At 44.9% G+C, this 23,687-nt stretch overlaps 2 protein-coding genes across 5 annotated transcripts in view; one reads left to right on the top strand and one right to left on the bottom strand.

Moving 5' to 3' along the window:
* Positions 1 to 4,541: 4,541 nt before the first annotated feature.
* Positions 4,542 to 9,234, bottom strand: POLR2L (RNA polymerase II, I and III subunit L). The gene is made up of 3 exons (XM_055814224.1): positions 9,095 to 9,234; positions 8,571 to 8,672; positions 4,542 to 5,004 (listed from the first exon to the last, which is right to left on the bottom strand). The coding sequence occupies exons 2-3, from the start codon at positions 8,663 to 8,665 to the stop codon at positions 4,896 to 4,898; spliced, it is 204 nt and encodes a 67-aa protein (XP_055670199.1). The 5' UTR covers positions 8,666 to 8,672; positions 9,095 to 9,234; the 3' UTR covers positions 4,542 to 4,895.
* Positions 9,235 to 9,321: 87 nt separating this feature from the next.
* TSPAN4 (tetraspanin 4) overlaps positions 9,322 to 23,687 on the top strand; it is a 436,791-nt gene continuing 422,425 nt past the window's right edge. For 3 of the 4 annotated variants that reach the window (XM_055814222.1, XM_055814221.1, XM_055814220.1), the window contains exon 1: positions 9,322 to 9,462. The gene's annotated coding sequence lies outside the window, so the exon portion shown is untranslated. The remainder of the gene's footprint in view (positions 9,463 to 23,687) is intronic. The other variant, XM_055814223.1, reaches the window with a different exon arrangement.

Below are 23,687 nucleotides of genomic sequence, written 5' to 3'. Positions count from 1 at the left end.
AAATTGTGCGGAGATTTGTGTGGTGCTTTGGAGCTCCACGTCTTCACCCCAGCTGTGTGTGACCTACGAGGACAGGACAAGGTGTAGGTGACCAAAACAGGTGACTGACAAAGTCCGGAACATGTGCATTTGTGGAGAAGGAGAAATAAGATCGGTGGTGAGAGCCTTAATGCTCTCTGCATGTCTTGGCTCTACATCCCCTATAGATTTCTGTAAGGGAGTGTCGAGGAGAAAGAGTTTAAATGAGACCTGCTCCCACGTAAATATTGTGCTGCTGCCAAGCTCTAGCCCGATGTGAAGACGGTTGCCTTGCAGCTCCCCCTGGGTGGCTGGAGACGCTGAAGCTAGAGATAATTTCTTACCTTTTTTTTTTTTTTTTTTTTTTTTTTATGGCCTTATGTGCTGGAGACACACATGGCTGAGGTCTGCAGCAAGATCTGAAAGCTCTTTGAGTATCTAAGGCTTGGGCATCTCAAACAGCTTTTCTTAGCAGAACTTAACAAAACGAATTAATCCTGGACACTCGAGTCGCGTAAGGCACCACATGCTACCAGGCCATTTTAAGTCACGTTGAACTTAATGAAAAGGCTCCCACAGACTTCAGTGGGCGACACATCAAACCGGGCAGCACGGCAAAGCCCAAGTCTCGGCCACGTGCCTCCTGTCCTGGGTTTTCAAACACCTCTATTGTGCTGTCCCTATTGAACAATTAAAAATGCTTTCTCACTGGCTGGAGGAATTGAATCAAAATTGGATCGGAAAACAAAGCCACGCTGTATATCATGGTGCAAATGTGCTGAAAGGGAAATCAAAGCTGTGTGCATCATCTGGGTGGTCAGAGGCAGGTGGAAACATTATTTTGGAGATGTCTCAACCAAGAAGTTCCAAGAGTCAGAAAATCTTGCTGGCTAACTAAGCTCAATTGGATGTACATGTGTCTGCTCAGAGAGGCGACGAAGTAGAAATAATGTTTTCTTACTAGGATCAGTACTGAGTTAGAAATTGTTTGGAATTGAACTGCGTTTAGAGGCAAACAGGTTATTTGGATTTGGTTGGAGTTGTTTGGTTTGGTTTGGGGGGGGGGGGGGGCATGCTGGGGGTGTTCGTGGGAATTGTTTTTTCCTGTAGAACTATTTGCGGGGAAAGAGGTAGCTCATGTGCTGGGTCGTCGTAGTTTATTACCAGTGAAATGCAGATTTGTAGCCACAGAGCTAGTTAGGCATCTCTATGGCAACGTGCAGCTATGGAGTTTTTGCACTGGTTGTAATTGGGGTTTTCAGAGTTTGTGTTTTTCTTCACACAGACAAGAAAGTATAGACAAGAAGTCAGACTTCAGTATCCAAATCCAGGCTGCATTTGGGGAAAGGTCATGGGAAGAACAAAACCACAGCACACATCTCAGTACATCACCCTCTGGGTGGTTTTTCAGAGTAAAACTCCTTTTGAAATACAAGGCTGGAGGCTCGTTACCGACAGGCAGGAAAGCACTCCACTTCCTTCCTGCAGATGGACTCAGAATTGTGATCAAGAGGGGGTTTTTTTGCTTAAAACTGTCATTTCAAGAAACGTAATGCTTTCCAACACACACATACCTTGGTGCTGATGCTCCAGGCAGAAGCAGGATGCTGGATTCAAGCTGATTCCTCTGTACTTCCGTGCCCTCCGCTCCCACCCTGTGCTCCTCGGGCACCAGGTCGTTATTTTGATACGAGTGATGTGTGAAGTCCTGGCCGAGGCTGCCCTGCCCCGGGAGGCTGCAGCCTGGGTGACGGGGTGGGGGGGTTACACTTCTAATGGTACTTGCTTGCTTTTCCAACACCAGGTTAGCATGATCCCTGCACCAGTCTTTCAAAACAGGCTTGAAAAATTTCCAAAATACTTTATACATCAAGTGAATAAATGATGGCAGAGGAGTGGTGGAATTTTTGTTTTTTTCAGCAATCTCCCAACTGACAGATTTCTGCATGTAATTAGGGGCTGCATATTCAGTACAATTTCTCTTTTTTGCCACTTCTGCCTATCTGTTGGTTTTATTAAGATTCAGGGAAAAGTGAGGGGGTTTTCCTTTTTTGACCTGTGTATATACATGTGTCTCTTCTATTTGCTTTAAAAAGTACAGTTGTTGTGAGCATATTTAATGGATCTTCTCAAAGAGATCTGGCAGGTTAGAAAGCAGATCCGATAAGCTGATGTTATTAACAGCTGCAGCAGCAAGCACAGGAGAAATTACAGCCAAAAGGGAATTACTTTCCTACTTACCGATGAGCAGGGGTGAAAGCTGGGATTTTTGGAAATTCATTGAAAAATTCACTGACTCTTTATGGAACAGGATTTAAGCTCTGTTTCTGCTCCGAACCCTCCCAGGGACAAAACTCCTGAGACAACCTTTCATACGAACATGATAAACAGTTTGCTTCGCCGCATAACAGAAATGGCTTTTCTGGTCAATGCTGTGTTTGCAAACTCCGGACGAAAAGCTGCGATGCAGACAGGTTGTCATGAGCTGCACGAGCTAATATTAATGCCTGCTGTGACTTAGTCTTGCTACTCAGGTTTTTTTGCTGCTCCTTGTGTAATATCTGTCTGACAGAGCGATACCAGCCTGTCACTAGCTTCCACTGCACCCTGTTTTCTGTCTGAGGAACGGTAACAAGAGCAACCAGAGAGGTTTTTATTTTCCTTTGAATTTTTGAATGAGGCCTGCTGTGTTTTTGCAAATTGCATCTTCATTATAAGTATTTAAGAGCCCTAGCTTTTCATATCAGACAACTTGGCATCAGCTGTGAAAAGAAACATGTTATTCTAAAGCAGAAAACTAGATTAGAAAATTGCTTTTGCAGATAGAAACAAAGTCCTGTCGGCTCATGTAATCCAGTTCTTTGGCACTGATGCAGGACAGCTTTCCACACGGCATAATGCACGGCTGCCTCTGCCAGACGTACCAGCCTGGGCTGCTGCACTTTCTCAGTACAGCTCACGGAATGCGCGCTGGGCACGGCGTTTTGATCTGTCTGTGAACAAGCTGGCACGTAGCTTCCGTGTAACGCTCCACTGTAACGTGGAAAAGTGTCCTGCACGACTTCAGCTTGGAAAGGTCATCCTCTATTTCATAACATCCCTTTGAAAAAATAGCCTCAGAGACAAGTGAAGGTTGCTTTGTGGTTTTTTAAAGATGCATTTAGCTAGCTAATACAGCAGGCGTGCAGAACGTAAGCTATCCAACCAACTATGAATCAAATGCTAGAATTAATTGCTTAATTCTCTTGCATTAGGAGAAAGCGTATAGTTTTAAAATGTCGTCAGTGAAGAACTGCTGAACATGGGAAACATCTCCTGTTGCTGTGTACTAAATTGAAAAGCAAGTTCAAGTGTAAAGATTGGTGGGGTGATAGCCAAACACACTGTCCTGCAACTTACTTTGTGAGACAATCGAGTTTTAAGGTTTGTGCGTACGAGTTTGACCCAGTAAACACGTAAAATAATTACCATCTCTGGAACCCAGGTTTTGTTCAAAGCAACTTCTTTGTAGTTCTTCAACTACGGAAAAGAATCCACAGAGACACCTCTCACCCAGCAGCCCACGCGCGAGTGCCAAAGGCTTAACTGTACTAAGGAGTAAGAGACCACAAACCCAGGGAGTATTGTCTGTTCCAGCGCGTTTTCTACAAGGCTGCTGTAACGATGGTTTGTCCTACATTTACATATGGACCGATGCTGCACTTAAAACAGAATCCTGAGCGTGCACAGATGTAGAAATTTGCCTCTATTTTCAGGTGAGGTGGGTGTGTCTGCCTGGGCATACGCCACCCGGAACGATGCGTTTTCTGGCTGTCAGAGAACAGCCTGAAACACGGTCCAGCTTTCAAGCCAATATACAGCAGGAAGGGGAGATCTTTCGGCAGGATCAGTGCCGCTCCCTCAGTGCAGGTAACCTTCACAAGCCTTGCATGTACAGCTGACCTCCCAGTGTTTCATGCCACCACAAGAGTGCAGAGCATTCCATCTGGCCAGGCAGTACCACACCACACGCGCAGCACAACACGAAGCCAACGAAATGACTAACAAGTGGAAAGCTCGCATGTGTACCAGCTACAGCGCGGTGCAGGTGCTTGGCAAGATCAAGACTTTGATCCTGTTCACACCAGCGTGCGTAAATTCTCACATCCAGTGCTTTCCATGGGAACACTCATACATGTTTTACCTAAATGAAGGGTACTGCACCATCTGATTCACTGTTTTTTATAATACAGCAGCCCCAGTGTTATATAAGAATTGGGGTAGAGACCACAAGTTAACTGCAGTGGAAGTAACTCTGCTAGCTCCAGCAGCTCCAAGGAGTCATGCCTCGTTCCGACCAAACTCGCCCACTTCCCTGCCGCTGGAACCCTGAGCTTCTGTCCCATGTTTCTAACCCTCTTCCCTGACTAGCACAAAACAGTGAACTGATTACTTAGTAGTACGCCTAACCTCAAAGTAACCAGCACCAGCAAATGGCAAGATCCAAGCACATACTTAGCACTAACCGGAAACAGCAGGAAGGCTACAGGGAAAGACCTCCTTTATTTCAACATTTTTATGGAATATAATAAATTTTCTACATGAAAAGCATTTATTTTTGCTGGCAGAAGCATCTAAAAGTTCACAAAGCTCCAAACAAATTTAAAAAGAAGCATCCAAACTTTTAATTTAATCTTCAAATCTTGGTTAAGCAGACTTCATCCTTCCTTTGTTTCCTTGAAAGAGGTTAGTGGCTGGGAGCAGTATTTTCTCCAGAAGGCAAACATCTCTCAGCGGTTGCACTACAGGTGGCTTTCATCCTTTACTGCCTGAAGACCAGTTTCAAGTAGAATTAGAGATACGTTCCACATGGCTTGCAGCATGGTACTTTTTAAATCTTATTTCTCCAGGGGTGCATAATTCAAAAGCTTCTCAATCAGATCCACATGGGCTAGAAGCATTCTGCGGCAGCAGTATCTCTTCAAACCAAGGGCATCCAGGGCATCTCTATTAACGAACAAGAACAATAATGAAAAAAAAAAAAAAAAAAAAGGATGAAGTGAGTCAGAAACACTAAGCAACACACTGATTACTTCGAGCTTAATCAGAGACAAAAACTTGCTTGCAGTTCAAACGAAGAAACCAAAATTTAGCATGTGCTGTTAATGTTCTTTTCTGTTTACTGCTGTTGACAGTGTGTTTGCCTGTTCTCTGGCCTGCAGGAGCACAAGATCTTCTGCTGAAGGTGGTGCCCAGCTGACACAACTACCAAACTTTCTGAGGTAAGTCTGCAGAAGTCCCACCCATAGGAACAGAACCATAACAGACTAACTCTTATGAATTTCCTCTTCCGAACTACGTGACTCGTGAGGGTAGTTCCTTTCATTTGGTCATGAAACAGCAAGGTTAAATGAGATGCAAGCCTTTTGGTTTTGGAAATAAATTTTTTGTCTTCACAGCTGGAGAGACTTGAAATATGGTACATTTCTAACCTCACTTACTTAGTTACAGTAACTGTCTTCCTTTTACAAACACCAGTCTGTAGAAAAGAAAGGAGCTGAGCTGATTTGGTTAAAGATAGATCTGATCAATCAAGAGTAGCAACAGGAACACAGTTCTGAAACATGGGAAGTAATTTCCACTCTTAAAATCCTGGACAGTCCGTAATTACTGGTGCTGGCTACAGTTCCTGTTAGTTGTATGGTAGAAGACAGCACGAAGGCACTAGACAGTCTCTTGACTCAGGAATAAGGAATAACATCTCTAAGCACCATTATAACATGCTTCTGTAAACTGAGGGTGATACCTGCCTACTTCACAAGATAAATGTGTGATCTAACCGATGATAAAAGGGTGAGAGATATACAGAAACTAAAATAACTACCCCACATACGGACGGGATGCTAACTCTGAGGAAGGCTAAAATCCTTTCCAGCTCCAATGTAAGGCAGCATTCAGTTATACAACCTGTTCCCCACAAATACACAAATAAGGATCTGCAGACTGCTCAACAAGAAATTTGTAGTTTACAGTCTTTCCACTTAATTCCTTCTGAGTGACTACTCGAGATTCTTATGGTTGGGTAGAGAATGTACGAGTCACCCTCGCCTAAACCACTGTATCCATCTCCTATGGCTATCACTATCAGAGCTCTCACAGGTAAGTGACACTATCCAAGCTCTTCAGCACCAACCTATTAGCCATAGAGCCAGTCTGACACTCCTTCAAAATTTGACATTCATGAAATACGACTGATCTCAGGTCTCTAGATCTATATGATGCCATACAACAACCCAGCATTTGCTTAAAACACAAGTAATTTCCTGAAACCTGTAATTCTGCTGTAGGAAGAAGCTGACAGATACTTTTCTAAAGTGCAAATGACTGAAAGGAAGCCTCTGCAAAGCTGGACTTGTTTGGTGTCAAGTAGTGCAGTCTGACTGCATGGAGTCAAACTCCAGCAGCTTCTCTGGTGATGTCAGTTAGTCCTTGTACCTATCAACAGTTCTTCAAGGGCTTAAATAGCAGGGCTATTTATTTTAGGGCTAGCACTTGCAAAAGTTAAAAGTATATGAATGTGTATTTTTTAAAAAAGAATGTTTATAAATAATATCACATGGTATCTAAACTTTCCAAAACACTTGAGAACAAAAGCATCTAATGTCTGTGGATAGTATAAGTTTTAAGGGCTATCTGAAAAGTTCTGAACTTTCAAATGCAGTTATCAGAGATGCAAAATACTAACATTAATCACAACTTTAGAATTCATACTATACATTTCTGCTAAAACAACTTCAATTGTATTTCCTTTTTCCTCCAGCTTCCAAGGACTTGTGGAAAGAGAGCAATTTTAAGGGACAAACATAAAGGTGTGGGTCTTTTTAACCACAAATTGTTTAGACGAGTTTCTCCCATTTTGTCCACCCATTTCTTAAGCCACCATTAACAGTGATTCTGACACTAGCCTGTAAGATTTTTAACTGTTCCATATCTGTAAACTCTGCTTTTGATCTTATCTTACAATACCATAACTGCATTACTTTGATCAGGCATCCCAGAATCACAACAGTGACCACAGCAATTGTTTTCAAGTGAGCATTTGTCAATAACAATGTACATCTTCCTGTTACATTCAAAAGCAGGGGAATAATGAAGACAGGAAAAATACTGAAATGTAATACTTGGAAAGTAAGTCAGAAGTGCTACCAGAATACCTCTGATGAAATTTCAGTATTAGTGATAAATGATTAGCAACCCGTATTATTTTAAAGATTTTAACCTCATAAATGAAAGAAAAATTATTTGTTTTTTTGTCGGAACTTTCCAAATACCTTTAGCTTAGCAGCTGCGGTATTCTACTCAACTATGTTTTACAGGTTCTGGCATGTAAATGCACTCTAAAACGGCTACTCACAGAAATAATGAGATTTAGGAGAAGTACTGAATGATTTTCACTGGACAGTTTTTAAAGAAACTGATAACATGGTGGCGGGACCGGGCATCTTTCCCCTGCAAACTCCACACCAACAGTGACAAGCACAGAGAGTAATCCCAACTGCCTACAAGTTTAGATGAACCTCAAAACCCAAAGCCTTCCTTTTCTGTTTGTTCTGTGCTCCACTGTTCAACATTTGACAAAACAGTATCCTAAACCATAAGAATGTTTTCAGATTTACTCTAGATAAAAAAGCAGTGAAATCTGTGTTGTTAATGTACATTCTTCTGATAGGTTTTTAAATGGACTTATATCTATGAACTATTAGTAACCCTAACCATTTGAATGCAAAGCAAATACTCTTTTCTTTCTACTTAATAGTTTCAGCATCACTTTGGGAAGTCTCAGACTTCTAACATTTCTTCAAGTGGCAAAGATCTGTGGGTTGTTTTTCCCTTCCATACTTAAATTGGATGACAACGTAAATATTTCTCAAAAGTCACCTTCTCAAACCCTTCTGAAGTAGTCCCACCACAGCCAGAACCTCCTTGAACTATTAAAAGACAATTCTGGCTACACAAAGCATGCATAACCCTCTTAAAATAGACTTGTTAGGACTACCAGTCAGTTATCTAGAGCCATTAAACTTCCCCTTCCCCCCAGCAAAGCAGTGCTTTCAAATAAGGTTAGCAATTCTGGGCAGCGAACATGAAATGCTTTTCGGAAAACCTAAAAGGGGTATACATTGTTAACAACGGCAGTTACTTTTTACACTTGTAACTTTTTCTTTCTCTACCCTTTGAAAAACCCACATTAGCATAAAAGTTGACAGTACTGTTTGTTTCTTTCCTTCCCGTCCCATACAGAGTTAAATATTTGAGACTGTTTTGGGTATAAAGGTTACGACTTGGCAACTTCCATACTCCTACCCAGAAAGATTCGGTAGGGAATCACGCAGTATTTCCTTATCCATTATAATTTCTAATCTCTGGTTACATAGTTCACCTCAGAATGTACCTGTGGTTTTTAGCCTGGGCACAGCTAGTTCCTAGAGCTGTGATGCTGCACTTAAAATTATCTTACACGCTGTACAATTCCATCTAAAACCTGAGTGAAAGGACACACAAGTAATACCCACCCTTCTGTGTATTCTGCTTGCAGAAGGCCCAGGTAGGCTTCCCACTTGTTCCCAACTATTTTGCCGCACGTGAAACATCTGACTGGGATGATCATTTCTGCACTGTAACATTAAAAACCAACAGTATCACACAAGGCAAAGTGAACAAACACCGCGCTCACGGAGCGCCACGAGAAGCCCGGCCCCCCCTCGGGCCGCACGGCAGCGAGGGACGGGCCCCCGCTGGGCCGCGGCCCGGGTGGCGCCTTCCCCCGGGGCCGGGGCAGCGGGGCCCAGCGGAACCACAGGCCGGGCACTGTGCGCCCGGGCGGGCCCGCGGGGGGTCACACTGCCCGCGGCCTGCAAACGGACGGGCCTGGTGGCCGCGGGGCCGGGGAGCCCGCGGCAGGGGCCGGGGCCGAGGCCGAGGCCTCGCTCACGGGCCAGGCCTCCCCGGAGGAAGGCGGCCCCGGCCCTCCTGCCGGCTCCTCGCCGCCGTGCCGGGGCAGCTCCCGCGGGGCCGCGGCCCCTCAGGCGATTCCTACCGTAACGGCTCCTCCGCGCTGCCGTGACGGCCACCGGGTCGCTACCAGTGGGGGAGGCGGGGGGGGAAGGCGCCCCAGTCCCCCCCCCGCTCCTACGCAGGCGGCGGGGTGGTAGCGGCCAGGCGTACGGTGTCCCGCGCGGCTCAAGAGAGCGCGGGCGGGGCGGGCTGGGTTCGCGTTTCGCGTGCGGCGCGCTGAGTGGCAGCTGGGGCGCCGGGAGCGCGGAGCGGCGGCACCGGCGGCGGGAGCGACCGAGCGCGGCGCCCGCCCCTGCTCCTCCTTCTCCTCCCTCGTTCCCCGGCGGGTGGGCACTTGTTGCACTGCGAGAGGGGCTTCTGCAGCGACGAGACTCCTCATCCCACCCTGAGGTACCGCAGCCGTCCGGGGCGGGAAGCGCAACTGGTGGTTGCAGCCCAGCAGCCGCCGAGCGCTGCCCGGCGGGGAGCGCTGCGAGACGGAGCCGGGGCGCCCCGCAGCAGCCCGCCCGCCAGCCCGCTCCCTCAGGGGAGCCGGTGCAGGTGGCGCCCGCGGTCGGGGAGCCGGTGCCCGCGGCGGGCAGAGTCCCGCGCCGCGCCTGAGGGGTGGCTGGGCGGACGTGAGGCGGGGATGGGGAACCCCCCCCGGGGCTGGGGGACGCCGGCGGGCGGCTCGCTCCGCGGTTCCCGTCCTCACAGCTCTGAGGGATCGACGCGCCCGCGCCCGGGGCTTCTGTCCGCGCTCGGCGGCGGGAGCGGCTGCCGCCCGCCCTGAGGGGTGGTTATTATCGTTCTTATTAATTATTTATTTATCTATTTATTTTACCCCCTCCCACGTCGTTCCGCACAGCCCGGACAGCGTTTATTCCTTTAGAATGCGAACTCGAATCCCAGCCGAGTTGTGGGCGCTCTCTTGGCTGCCGAGAGTTTTGGTGTTTTTTTTTTTTATTTATTAAAAAAAAAAAACAACACAACTCTGGGGTTAGGTTGGATTTGAAGCTGTGCTACTTAATTTCTAACCTTGCTCTTGCCTTGCCGTGACCCCTGCATGGCTGCCGTGACACTGGAGCGGTTGAACGGTCCGTGTCCCGTCCCGGCCGCTCCCCGCTCCCCCCGGGGTGCTGCCTGCCCCAGCAGCATCGATCTCCCCGGTACCTGAGGGACGGGGGATGCTCCCCTGGCTCGGGAGGCGATCAACCGATTATATGGGGTGCCCCTGAGCCAGGGAGGTTTGGGAGCAGAGGATAACACATCTTGAAACTATAGGCTTGTATCCCGTTAACCTGAGGCCGGGGGAAGCGTTAGGCATAGGCTGTGTGCATCCAGCAAAGGGAATCGTGCTGTGATGGCTATGAACTTCAGGGACAGATGCTGCTTTTCTGGAGGCTCTGGGGTGAAGCATTAGTCTGAACACGGTCAGTCCCTACTGTTCTCTTGTTATGACGCTAGGATTATGCTAATTGTCCTTGGGCAGAGCAGAAATTCTCCAAGTGTTTTATTTTCCTGCTAAAGTATCTGTGAGTTGATACAGTGCACAGTGCAGAGCCATTACTGTCAGACATATAAATAATTGTGTCTTAATGCACAGCTTATGTTAATATGTCTTTCGTGACTATTTTTTGAACGACTGGATTATTGACCCTCTGCACAGAAATGCCAGACTTCGCTTGAACTGTAAAAGAGCAAATAGTTTTGTTTCAACAAATAAGGGTTTGAGGCTGTTTGAAAGCATTTTTACAATTCTGATCGCTAGTGAAAAGACAGTAATTTTTGCAGTCCCAGGAACAATTATACACAGTTGTGAGGGGAGCAAATTGACTTGGCTTGGAGGGTAGATGAACCTCCTGCGATCTCTAGATTATCATCATTATTGTTATTGTAGGCCAGTGGGAGCCAAACTGTGCATTTTCTTTTTCTCCTTTGATTTCTTTTTTTGGGGGGGGTGGGGTGGGGTTTTGAGAATGTGGAGACTGTGATTTGATGCATTTTCAGCACCAGGGCTCCAAAGTAATTTTCTTACTGAATTGTGCGGTGAAAAGCATTTGTGTTTAGAGATGGAAGTTTGCAATTGGAAGTGAGAAAGAGGGGCTGTCACAGGGGCTTCATGGCAGAGACACATCATTAGATGTAGGTTAGCATCACAGAGCTGTCTTGTGGAAATGTGCTTGCTTATTTCTTGAAAACAAAACTAAATTTTAACTTTCAGACCTAGTCCTCTTATCTGACTTTGCTTAGCATCTTTTTTTCAAAGAAAAGTTTACTTCGCTTGTCCTCACAATATTACTTTAACTTTGTTATGTCTCTTCTGGATAACCTGCTTTGGCTGGGTGATGGGCTTAATGAACTAATAGGTCTTTTATGGCTGTAGCTTCTTTGATCCTAGAAAATGTAAGGATTTTTATGATCTGTGACCTGGAGAGACTGCTACATACTAAGAACATTCCCTGCTCAACTTCATGTATCCCTTGCTTAATCTGTCCCTTTGCCAAGCTACAGAAGTCTGTTTAAAAGAGTTGGGGGCTGTGTGTGTGGGGATATGCGCACATGTGACTGTTAAGAATCAGTGAGTGCTTTATGGGCTGTAGCTTATGTTGGTTAGGGTGAGCCTGCAGAGTGGGCCACTTGTGGCATGCCACTTTTCAGCTCTTTCAGGTGAGCTGGGTACTGCTGACACTCAGCTGTTGCAGTTTAGTAATTAGTCAGATTTGGTCTCCTCAACTCCTCTTCTGAAGAGGACTGGAAGAATTGGAGAATTAGATCTGTTTAAGCATCCTTTGAAGAGGAATTGCAAGAATCGGTCCTATCTCCTAGAACTGCATGGGTTTTTCTCGCGGTAGGTTCTTGTACCATTTCTGGCCTCTTGCCACTTTCAGCAAGCAGCAGTCCCCAAACTGCTGATCCTTTGGGCCTGTGGGCAGCCTGGTGGTCAGCAAACGCATCAGAGTGCTCCTCAGCTTTGAGCAGAAGAGGGTTCCCTAGAACTAATCACATTGAAGTAAGTTTGAGAATTGTGGACTGCTTTTCTGGTGTGCTTCTGGAGCAGCTTGTGTCATGTAAGCTTTTGCTGTGGGGCATTGCAGATAATATATCCCACTTCCCGGTTAATGTGGTGCAGGGCTGCTTCCTGTGATCTGAACAACTTTGGAAAGCTGACAGTGTTCTGTCCCACCGTCGCTGTTGGGTTGAGGCTTGTTCTTGGCATTTTTTTGTGTGGATTTAGACCACATGCAGCTAGGTGTGACTGTTCTATGGCATTGTTAGTGATGACTGCTGAAATCCTAGATTAGTGACTAAGGAGTAGATCCAGCTTCCTATTCTCCCATCCACAAAATGTAATGGAAAATATTGCTGCTTGTTTAAAAAAAAAAACAACCAACAAAAACCACCAGAAAAAGTCAGTTAACTGACCTGACTGACTGAACTACTCTTAAAATACTTTTATAGCTTGAGTGGCTGTATGACCTCCTGCAGCTCATGTTGGCAGATTGTGTCTTTTGTGACCTTGTCCCTGTAATTAGGGCTGTAGGAAGGAGCCGTGGGATCTCTGCATTTGTACTGGTAGCGTGAGAAACCAGTGGCTGAGGTTGTTTGTTTTTTTTTTTTTTTTTTTTTACTTTGTGGGTTACAGCAGGTCAAGTTTAGGTGTGCACCCTCACGAGTCTGGGGTCTTCACCTTTCACTACTTTTTATCTGCTGTGGTCGTTTGCCTTCTTCGGACTGCAAACATGGAGAATAGCCAGAACTGAAGACTTGGGTATTCTAAAATCTGATTTGCCAGTTGCGTTCAAGGATCGTGAATTGTTATTTAAATTCAGGACTTCTTAGGAGAGCTTTTCAGTGAAGGATTGTTTCAGTACTAGTGATTGTGACTTGCAGCTTTCTACAAACCTGTGGGTAGCCCTGTTGGCTCTGTGTGGAGTTAAAAGTTGTTTCCTGTTGCTTCCTGTGGTCGTTTAGAGAAAGAATGTTACCAGTTTTCAAGCCATCTCTGACTAACACCTCACAATCCTGTGCATGATTGGAAAAGTTCATGGTACTGTAGTCAGTGTTGTACTCCTTGGATCTCAACAGAGCTAGAGAGAGAAGAACTCTAAGAGAGAAAGACTTGCATGAATCTCAAAATGAGTGATTAAACAGGACATTAGCCAGGAACTGAAATGTGACATGGAAACATTAAGAAATAAATATGTAGCAGTAGAGAGCCAGAGTGAGAGGGGAAGATAAAACAACCACCATGCCCCACACTCCATGTGCAAGACAAATCTTGGCTATTGTTTTCTCAGGCACATTTGCCACTCCAGGTTTATTAAATCCTGCAGATTTACTGTTGGGCTTTCTCTAGTCCTGCCTGGTTAACTACTCAGAAGTGTGTCATTATCCCGTTCCACACAAGGGAAAGAAAAGTGGCTTTCTAGTTAGCTAGCATGACTTTGGAAGGACTTCCCTCCTTTCCCTCTAAAGCTTGTAGGAGCAAAGACTAAGCTGGAACCTTGTTTCCTTTCCTCTTGATTTTTTTTTTTTTTTTTTTGTGGGGGTGGCTTTCTGCCCCATTATGTGCCTCCCCCCCCCAACTGGATGTAGCTTTACATGTGATGGTAGGGAGGTGGAGAAAGCCAAGAAAGAGAGGCAAGGACAATGGAAGGAGGAAAGACTTGTCTAATTCTGTAGAGCTCTGTGTTGTTTAGTTGCCCTGCATGCTATTTAATAGCTGCTCAGGCCGCTGGATTTAGCGAAACAAATACAGAAGCTGCTAAACCAGTAGAAATGAAGAGAAACCTCTCTAAGCTGGGGATGTGACTGCAGCTTCACTGTAATACCAGACAAGCCTGATGCTGCTGATTTCATTAAAAGCAACATTTGGGGCCTCAAAGCAGGGTTTAATACTTGCTATATATTTTTTTAAATATGCTGACCTTATCTGGTAAGCCTGTAATATTTGTTGCAATGAAGAGCAGCTGCTGCATAAATACATATAATATCAGTTGCCAATTCTGAAAGCTGTGCTGAGACTGTGACTTGTTTGAAGTGGGGTTGCTATTAAAAGGCAGGTGGCAGGATGTTTATTTTACACCTTGTTAATTGCTTGTTTTTCCTGCTGTAATTGGCTTCCTAATGGGGGCAGAATGCACTTGGTTTTGCACACAAAGCTTCATTAGTGACAACCGATGGAAAGGATTCAGAGGGTGGGATTTATATGAAATTATATATATATTGAGTAACAGATGTCTCTGCTAAATAGAGTGTTCGAGGAAGTCCCATAGATGTGTCTAAAAATGCAAGTGTTTTCCCATAAAGCTATTTAAGGTGTCTTTGTGTTAGATGTAAAGATCACTGCCTATTACTTGAAAAGAGAGCAGAGGCTTTATCTTGCTATTTCTGTGGGGCAGAGACTTTGTTCTGTTTCTCTGGACAGCAGTTAGGATGCTGGGGTAGTGTGTATATGTATTTATAAAGATAGTTCTGATCTCTGGCATATCTAGCGGTTGCCTGTGCTAACAAACTGGGAGTGGATGGTGAGCTGTGGTGGTGTTTGGTGTTTTTTTTTTTTTAAAGATTTATGGAGCCTTCCCTGCTGCTTGTGTATGTTAGTGCTATTTCAGGTGTCCTCCCACTTGCACTGGGTAGGACATAGCTACAGAGAAGTATAGCTGGACCATCTGTAGTTTCAGAGTGATCCTAGTTGTGCTTAGAAGTGAGAGGTGAGGTGTTCTGGCTTCGGGGGGTGGGTGCTCCACAAAGGCAGTTCTTATTTTAATAATGACTTTTGGTTTTATGTGGTGTAAGAGACTGGTTGAAGAATTGTCCATTGATGGTCATCACGATGATAATCAGACACCACTGTATCTGTATCTGATGCAGTGAACAGAGTTTTGCACTGTTCAGTTTGATGTGCTGTTGTTCCTGTAGAGGTAGCTGTAGGTGGCAGGTGAGCGTAGTTTTGTGTGTGTGTGTAAATGTATATGAAATTAACAATGAAAAGATAGCCTTTTGTGGAGATGGCTTGTCATCCTTGCATCTTTTAACTTCCCCTACACCTCCTCTCCCCTCTTCTTTTTAGCACTGAGATGGGATTGAAAAAAAACACTGGTCTACTCCCTCACTTCTCTGCTTCTTTACATGTCAGCATTTAACTAGTTTAGGACTGGTTTTATCTGTCATGTTTGTTTTCAGTAAGATCACTTCAAGGCAAAAGTATAATGTTTGCCAGTCTTGGGTTGACATATTTTATAAGAAAAAACCTTTATTGCATGCATATATCATGGCCTAATTGACTGTTTAATTTTTTTTTTTTTTTGGGGGGGTGGTGGTGGTGGTGGCAGAAGTGGTATCCTGAGGCAGCATTTTAATTGGAAAGATCACAGGATCTGCCCATCAGTTCTGCTCTTCCATGGAAATGTCCTCAGATGACAGAATAATCCCCTTTCTTGGGATAATACTTCTCATTTCAGCAGAAATTTTCCTTCCAGAGTAAAGGATGGACTGTGAAGCTGAAGTGAGACAAGGACTTGTCAGTTGTTAATGCTTGAATGGAAGAGCCCCAAGTTGTTGTTCTTCCGTGGTGAAACCACTATGTGCATTCCCATTGCGCTCATGGCACTGCTTTTGTCTCTGGTGTACTTCCTGTCTTTGGCTGAGAATTTTTTTTCTCTGGGTGTATGAGCAGGTCATCTTCTGTCAAGATTTATCTCTATTTAAAGAGACTGCAGCAAGCCAGTCCTCTTGTAGTAGTTTGCCCTGGCATCTATGAGTCTCTGAACTCCAGGGAAAAGGAATGGGGGATTTTCTAACTTAGTTTTGAAATCTTATCTCTGAAGATCTTACAAGTGATGATGGATGCATTAGGAACAAAGAACTAAAGAGCAGGCTCTGCTGAAGGCTATCCTTTGGGCCTTTTGGGGATGTGTATGTCTGTGTTTGAGCTTGGTGCCTGGGCTTTTCCTTCCATCTGTCTTCTGGCTGGTTTTGTGTCTTGCAAGCTTTCATGGGAGTGGGAATAAAAGGTGGTTGTTTTAAGCAGGAGCAAAGATCCATCTTGCTGAGTAGTTAGTCTCTGACAGTGGCCAGGAGTGGCTATTTAAGGAAAGCAGGTAAGCCTGAAGCAAGACTGTGGTAGTAATACAGTGGGATGCTTGCAGTTTCTTTCATGGAAGTCTGTAATTGTAGCCTTGTTCCAGAACTGACCAGGTAGGGAAGAAAATGGGTTTTATCAGGAAAAACTACATTTATCTAGCTTAGGCATGTCAGCCTGTTGTGTCCATATTCAGGTGCTGTGTGGAAGCTGGATGTCCTAAACCAGCTCTGAAGCTGCCCCTGCTGTGTGCTACATCCTGGTGAAAAACAGCTGTTTCTGGAAAATTCCCAGTGTTTGGGGCCTCCAGCTTGGATGTGGGGAGGAGGAAGAGTCAATGCACAGAATATCATGTTATCGCTCAGATGAGTGGGCTGCAATGCACCTATCGTTGTGCCATCCACAGGGAATGTTCCACTGCTTTGTTTATTGAGCTGCTGTTTTTAAAATTAAAAACAGCCAAATGTTTCATAAAATATTAAGAGGCACTGCTTTAGCATGTCTCATCAGATTAAGTATGTCACATTGTCTGTCCTTAGGGTGATGAAGCCAATCAGCTTGGCTGTTCTCTCACCTTAAGGATGCATTAAGGTGACATGCTTCATCTCACAAGGGATGCTGAAGCTATCACACTGCAGAACTGGTAACTGTAGGGGTCCTGCACTTTAACTGTGGGTACTCAAATGAAATTCTGCAGAAGCAATAGTTTGCTTTGTTACGAGTGAATTCGTTTTTTGTTAGAGAAGTGCTTTTTGAAAAAAAAAATCGAGGTAATACAGTGGTAGACACATGCACAGTGTCTGCTCTGCAGGAAAGAAAGGAATTATGGCATGTTTTGTATGAAAGACCCAGAACTTTTACATTTCAGTGGGTAAAGGGGAAGAAGCCTCTAAATTCCTCGAACATTCTTTATGGGTATGGATTTTAAAGCAGTATTGCTTGCAGGTGAATTTTTTTCATTCAAGAGCCAGTTCTGGCTTTTTAAACATGACACAGTGTCACTGGAGTAGCAGAGGGCTGGGAAACTGGGGGTGTGGTAGCCCCAGGACTGGAAAGCTGAGGGAGGCTCTCCAGCTTGCTGCAGAGAAGCCCGAAGGCCTGCACGCTGGTGAAACATTGTATGTTGGAGCTGGGACTGAGCTGTGGAGAGCTAGGTTTCACTGGGATTTCTGCCATCTCTTGCCTCCACCTGGCAGTTCTAGCACTCTTCAGCATGTGTACAGTACTTGGGAATGCTGCAACATACCAGGTTAAATAGTCACAAAGTTTTAATAAACTCAAGATACAAGACTGGATTGGCTTCTGAATGTCCTGGTTGTTCTTGCTTGTGTTGCCTCTTTAAACTCAGTAAGTAATGGCACACGTGGCATATTACTTACTCTTGTGTTCCCACTGCACACAGCTAAATCACACACACGTGCGCACCAGGGAGCAGTTTTTCAGGAGTCTGTTCTGAAGGGCAGCAGTTCCTTTGTGTGATCTGATATGCTGCTGCTGCTGCTTTGCTTGGTGATGGTGTGAGGGAATAATAAAGTAAAGCCTTCAATCATATGACCTGATCTGGGTGGGTTGTCTGTAGTGATTGATACGTCCACTCAGAACAATAAGCTGCTTGAGCTGTGCCCAGGGACTGGTGAGTTTGGTTGGGGTTTTGCATTTGTTTTTGGCCTAAGTAAAAAGAACAGTGAGATCAAGGTTGCAGTTTTGTTTGCAGCTTGCCTTCAGATCCCTGCCTGATCTAAAATGGTACTTCACTGTATATACCTCTGCTCTCCCCAAAGCTATCTGGAGGGCATTTTTCCCATCTCCTCTAGGATATGCTGAGTATTTTGAGAACCCCCACGTTATTTTGATTCCTTAAATTAGCTCTCCCAAGTGGGCATGAAACAAATACATCTTTCCACCTTTTCATCCTTGCACCCCACTGGCCTGATGAGCAGCATGCTGAGCAAACAGACATGGGTTCTCTTCCCTAGGATGTCCCCCCAGCCAGGGATTTTTCCCACAGGCCTCTTGTATGACCTTGTCAAGCCGCTTCACTTCTTTTCTTGATTTATGACGTTTGCCATACTCAGTAGAGAAGCTAGAAAGCTGAATATTAAGAACACGCTTGTAGTCTGTGAAAGACAGCTTTTTCTGTTTGCGTGAAGAAACCTCTGAAGATGAATGTGTGTGTGTGGCTGCTTCTTAGCTCTGTAAATAACTGAATTGTGCAGTGGTTTATCTGTAACGTGGATGAATGTTAGCCATGAGCCGTGTTACACAAAGGATGCCACCTGTCTGCATCTGGGCCAGAGGTGTATTTGGATGTATCTGCACTTCTGCAAAGGAGATGTGTTTTTCTGCTTCTCTGTGGAGATACGTCCCCAGCGTGGGGTCTCAGTTTAAAGCAGAGATGCTCCATCTTTTCCCTTTTGTCCTGCAGAACAAAATGGTATGTGGGTAAAGGAATGGCTTTCCCCCGAGCATATGTGCAGGTGCTTTATGATTGAGGAAGGGTTTGTGGAGCATGGAAGAGCTATTGCTGCTGTAGAGAAGTGCCAGTTTGATGCTGTCTTTCAAGCATTCCTAGCTTCAGCCACAGTGGTAGTAGGCTAGGGTTGTGCTGCAGTGGCCCTGACGGTACTGCTACTGCCGCTTAGATGTTCTGCCTTTGTTAAAGTGAATCAGAACATCTGGAGGAAAGGGACTGTGGGATGACTAGGACTTTTCTGTCACATACACAAGAAGATTTCTTACTTGGAGAATGGATAATAGAATCCCTTTACATCAGAAAGCAAGAACTGCCCAGGAGATCCTGCTCCCCTGCTAGAGGTGAGGACACAGAGAGCCACACTCGCATGAAGAGGAGATTTCTTCATCTAGATGCAGTAGTAGGCTTGAGAAGCATTTGTTTCTGAAAGTTGTCTGGGATCTCTTACTGTTCTAGTGGGGTTTTTATGTTCCTTTGCTCTCTATCAGTAAATGACCATTCCATTTTGGCAGTGCCCTGCTGTTTAAATTATGGTTAGGACCAGTTTATTGTGGACCTGTTTAGCATCAGTTTTATTGCTTGCCTGCATTCCTGCTCTGCTGCGGGATCGTCATTGCAGTGCCTTTTGGGTATCCTCTTTGCTGTCAACTGGCTCGACTCCTAGGGCTTGAAAAGCTGTTTTGGGGATCCCTCTGGGAGCCGAAGGGAGTTATTGGGAAGAAGTCAAATTCTCATAAGTTCCTGAGAAAGCTGTCACAAGCCTTGTGGCTGCTGGGTTATTGCCAAGTCCTTTATTCATGGGACCCATTATGAGCCATTGCTAGACAATAATGGTTTCGGGTTCCTTTGTACTGTATTATGAAAGGAGAACCAGTTCTGGGCCATTGTTTTCACCAGTGTAAGAACCCACAAGATCCTCTATCAAAGCATTTACAGCTTAATCAGCCTTGTTTTCTGGCACCTTTTTTTAATTTTGTTTTTTACCCTAGGGTTCTTTTTTCCATGCACCTGGTTGCCCTGTTGCAGGTTCAGTCCTAGCAATGATTAATCCAGACTGCTTTTGCATCCTGTGGCCTTTGGCAACTGAAAGTCCCGTTTACCATGCGCAGTACTGATTCTAAGGGCAAGTGCTGCTGCGGATGAGCCAACTGTCCTCTACTGCTGCCTAAGCTACTTGTGGCTGTGAGGAAAATGGTTTTGATGACCCCTCGTTATGGTATTTCCCTAGTGCACCAACTCTATAGGTGCATACGCACGCACAGAGTGTACATGTTAACCCTGCCTTTGCCTGCTGGTGACTAGTTCTGTTGGGCAGGCTCTTGTATAAGTTGCAGAGTTGGTCTGCCCCTGCATATTCAACCCACATCCTCAAGACATTTGGCATTTTCTTTCCCCTTATATGCCTCTGCAGTGAAAAGGGTGAAAGTTGGAACTAGTTTATTTGCCTCATGAGTTTCCTTTATTTGCTGCTGGCTTGAGGCTTTGTCCTGCTTCATGGTGGACATGGTACAACCGAATTTTGAATAGCTAGTGACGAAGTTTTAATTTCCCATGGGGAGGTTGGTACTCCACCCAAACAGCTTTCATTCTGTGAATGTCTGTCTTAGTGCAATTTTCTGTTTTTAGTTTAGTCCGATAGCCCTACGCTCTAACCACTTAGTAAGAAAATGGGTTGATTAAAAAGTTATCCAGAATAGTATTGAAATGTCAAGAATGCACATTCAAGGTAATTTCAAATACTTAAATTTAAAATGAAATGTGTTGGTGCATTGAAATTGTTTGATACATCTCTCTGTTCAGGACTAAGCTGGGATGGAATCCAAACTAAACCATGCGAGATCCCTGGAGGGAAAAGTGCAATGCAAATTTGGAGGCAGAAAAGTCAGTCTGAGCTTTGGTTTGGCTTTGCCTTTGCAGTCTCTGAATGTGTGCCAGCTATGGATGAACAGCAGTAGGACAAATATTTAGGTGCTGCTGTACAGCCTATGGAAGCTTTTATTCAGTAGTATGCATTATAGGTTTCATACTAGATCTGAAAAATTGTGTTTCTGTCAGAACCCACACCACTTAATTTCAGCACAGTGTTCTGCCAGCCTTGAAACGTGCCTGCATTTGCTTGCAGAGAGCTTGCTTGGATGCAGGGTTTGGTTCCGTCTATTTCTTTTTTTCTTGGCTTGCCCTCTGCAGATACAATAATAATAAAAAGCCCCAGAGAAATCCTCTCCAAAATGTTGCTATTGGAGCTGATATATTGATGATTTCAGCAGTCGTTTAAGTTATTGGTGTTTGGGTTCTTTTGTTGTTGTTTATGTTTTTTAATTTGGCATTTCTCATTTTGATTTGAAGTATTTGAAGATTTACATATGATAGCACTACAATAGAGCTAAGCATTTGGTCAGCTGCACGGATATTGGCAAACAAGTCTGGGGACACGTTTCTGAGCCACAGTTTGGAAGAGCTGGGGTGTAAGGGACTGACTGAAAGCTGGAAGTATTTGGAAAAAAGAAGCTTTGCTGAAATCTGATACACCAAGCTGCCTTAGTGTTTATAAAGTCTGAAAGGTCAGAGTGGACACAAGAAATTTGAGGGACTAGGGAGGAAGGAAGTCACAGGAGACGCAAAAAGCCGGGCTGGTATTCAGCACCTGTTGAGTGTTAAGTGCACGTGTGTGTGTGTGTGTGTGCAGATGATGAAAGCAGAGTGCAACTGTTAGTAGTTTCTAGATTTACTGTGGAACGGTTTGCATCACCCCAGACACACAGAGTTGCTGCTTGCTAGTCTGGATGTGAATAGTAATAGCTGCCTATGAGCTGTAATGTCAACAAGGATCACTGGAGTGCAATGAATCTGGTACTGTGCACCCAGCGCTCAGCCTGCAGCTTGTGCTGAGTGGCATGGATTGGACTGGGTGTAACAAGGAGGACATGATGTCAACAGGGTGGGAAGATCTGCTTGTGACTTTGTAAGGCAGACTGCTATGGAAATAGGAGGGAATGGGGAGCTGATAGTCATGAAGCCAAACCGGTTTTATTTTGACATAGCAGTACATGAATGATGGAGAACGAAGGCTGAAAATTCTGACTGTGGATGCTTCAGTTTATCATCAGAAGTCAAAGGTCTCTCTTGAAAGATTTCCTTCTAAGAAAGGACGTATGTAATATGGATACTGTTATGTACATGTGTAAAAACTGCCTTTCACAGTGTCCTGCTGCTGCAGAGTGGATCAGACTGGCTCTCTTTCTCTGCTTATGCCAACGAAAATAAATTGTCCCATCGTAACTTGTGAGGAAAGCAGCGTTCTGTAATCCTGTGTACAAGGCCACCAGCCAACGGTGTCGAAACAAAGCCAGCCCTTCCTGCGGTGTTGGATGCTGCTTCTAGGCAGGGCAGGGAGGCAGCAAAGCTGTCACTTTTGCAACTTTCTTACTCGTGGCTGCTGAAAGGGGCTCTTCTCTGAACTGTGAACAATGTGTTTTTCTTGGTGTGGCCCCCCCCCCCCCCCGTTACTTAAGACAGCCCTGTTGCTTCTGTCAGGGAAGGTGCTGTTTTCTTTTGCAGCATTTAGAACAGGAGAAGAGGCATTGCACATATGGTATTTTGTTCCAGACACTTTCTACAGCCCTCCCATTTTATTTCTGATCTGTTTTCTCTTCTTAAGAGCTTCACAGAGCAAAAGATGAGGCTCTAATGACGCAGGAGGAGGGAGAAGGAACCTTCCCTCCTAATTTTTTGCTGCTTATATGTGTCACTGGCAAAGTAGAACATGGGGTAAGCATCAGTGTCTCTGTATGCACAGCGTTGTGGAGCAAGTGCCTCAAATTTGAGTCATATCAGGGATAGATGAAAGGGGATTGCATGGACAGGGCTGAAGGAGGGGCAAATACTGGAAGCTGGAGCTCTGAGCAGCTGAGAGAAGAGGGCTGCAGCTGACCTAGCTCTGTCCCCTACCTGTTTCTTTTCTTGTGATAATTTTTTTGCCAATTCTGATAGCAGAGCACAAGAGCAGATGCAGAGTGTGATGTAAGGGGGCTAGCGGGATCCTGAAAGCTGCCTTCTGCTTGTGAGAAGACCTTGAGCCTTCCAAGCCTGTTTGTGCTCTCTCATGTCACACTTCCCATGTGCTGTTCTCGGTGATCAGCCTTGCCTCCTCTGTTTTCTCAGGTTTATACAGCTGCTGTGTCTGAGTTTTCCTGCAATACTTGGGATGTTTTCCTCACTTCCTCTCAGTATTCAGCGTGTGTATTAGGGTTGGGGGTGTCCTAATGTGAAATCTCCTTGTACTGTTCTCTTTGTCATCAGCCAGAGCGTGTATTCTGAGAACACCTACTGGTTATCAATAACGTTCACCTGTAGGTCAAACTTCTGCTAGAAGAGGGTTTATTTTATGGGATGTGAGAAGTGAGGTGCCCAGCAAGTCAGTGGAAGGAGCTATGGCTCAAATCCAGGTTGTGTTGACATATTGCATCCACTTGGCTAGCCGGTGTCCTGCTTTCATGCCTTTGTTGTTTCTCCACTGCATCTCAGTTGATACTTGGTTGAACACAAGTGAATTACTGTGGTGTTTCAGGGTTACTGGTGCTGCTGCATTTCTGAGCTTTCTGTCAGGAAATGAAACTATTCTGAAGTCTCTTACAGTAGAATGATCACAGTAAGGTCACCCATTCACACACTTGACCTATTACTTTTCCCTGATGTTTTTCCCTTGCTACATTATAGTTGCTCTTTCCAAAAAGTGCTGTTTCCATAGAAAAATGACAATTCAATTCTAAAAAATACGTAGTTGTCTTTGCTGGAACTTGGCTGAAGATGGCATTTGTCTTTGTACATGTGGTATGGGTTGTAAAGAGTTTGCCCTGCTATTTTCCAGAAGGAGCCACAAAGAAGCTTAGAATATGCATTTCTGTGTCTCTCCAGAGATTACTGTGTTTTCACCATTTACTTTTATCTGAATTGAGCATTGCTGCTCAGATTTAACAATAGTGCAGGCCAAGTGAGGGGAGCACAACATTAATTCTGTTTAGTTGGCCCTGTGTACACCAGCTGTCCCTAATACACTTTGTCTTGGATTCATGCCAC

The sequence above is a fragment of the Falco peregrinus genome, chromosome 9 (assembly GCF_023634155.1).
Source record: "Falco peregrinus isolate bFalPer1 chromosome 9, bFalPer1.pri, whole genome shotgun sequence".
Classification (NCBI taxonomy): domain Eukaryota; kingdom Metazoa; phylum Chordata; class Aves; order Falconiformes; family Falconidae; genus Falco; species Falco peregrinus.
This window is presented reverse-complemented; position numbering and strand designations above follow the sequence as displayed.

What these genes read in the sequence shown, in the direction of transcription:
- POLR2L (XM_055814224.1), bottom strand. Translation starts at nt 8,665, where the DNA reads ATGATCATCCCAGTCAGATGTTTCACGTGCGGCAAAATAGTTGGGAAC. An exon ending in CAAGCAGAATACACAGAAGG is followed by an intron (nt 5,005 to 8,570) that starts GTGGGTATTACT and finishes GTTCGTTAATAG; the next exon opens with AGATGCCCTGGATGCCCTTG.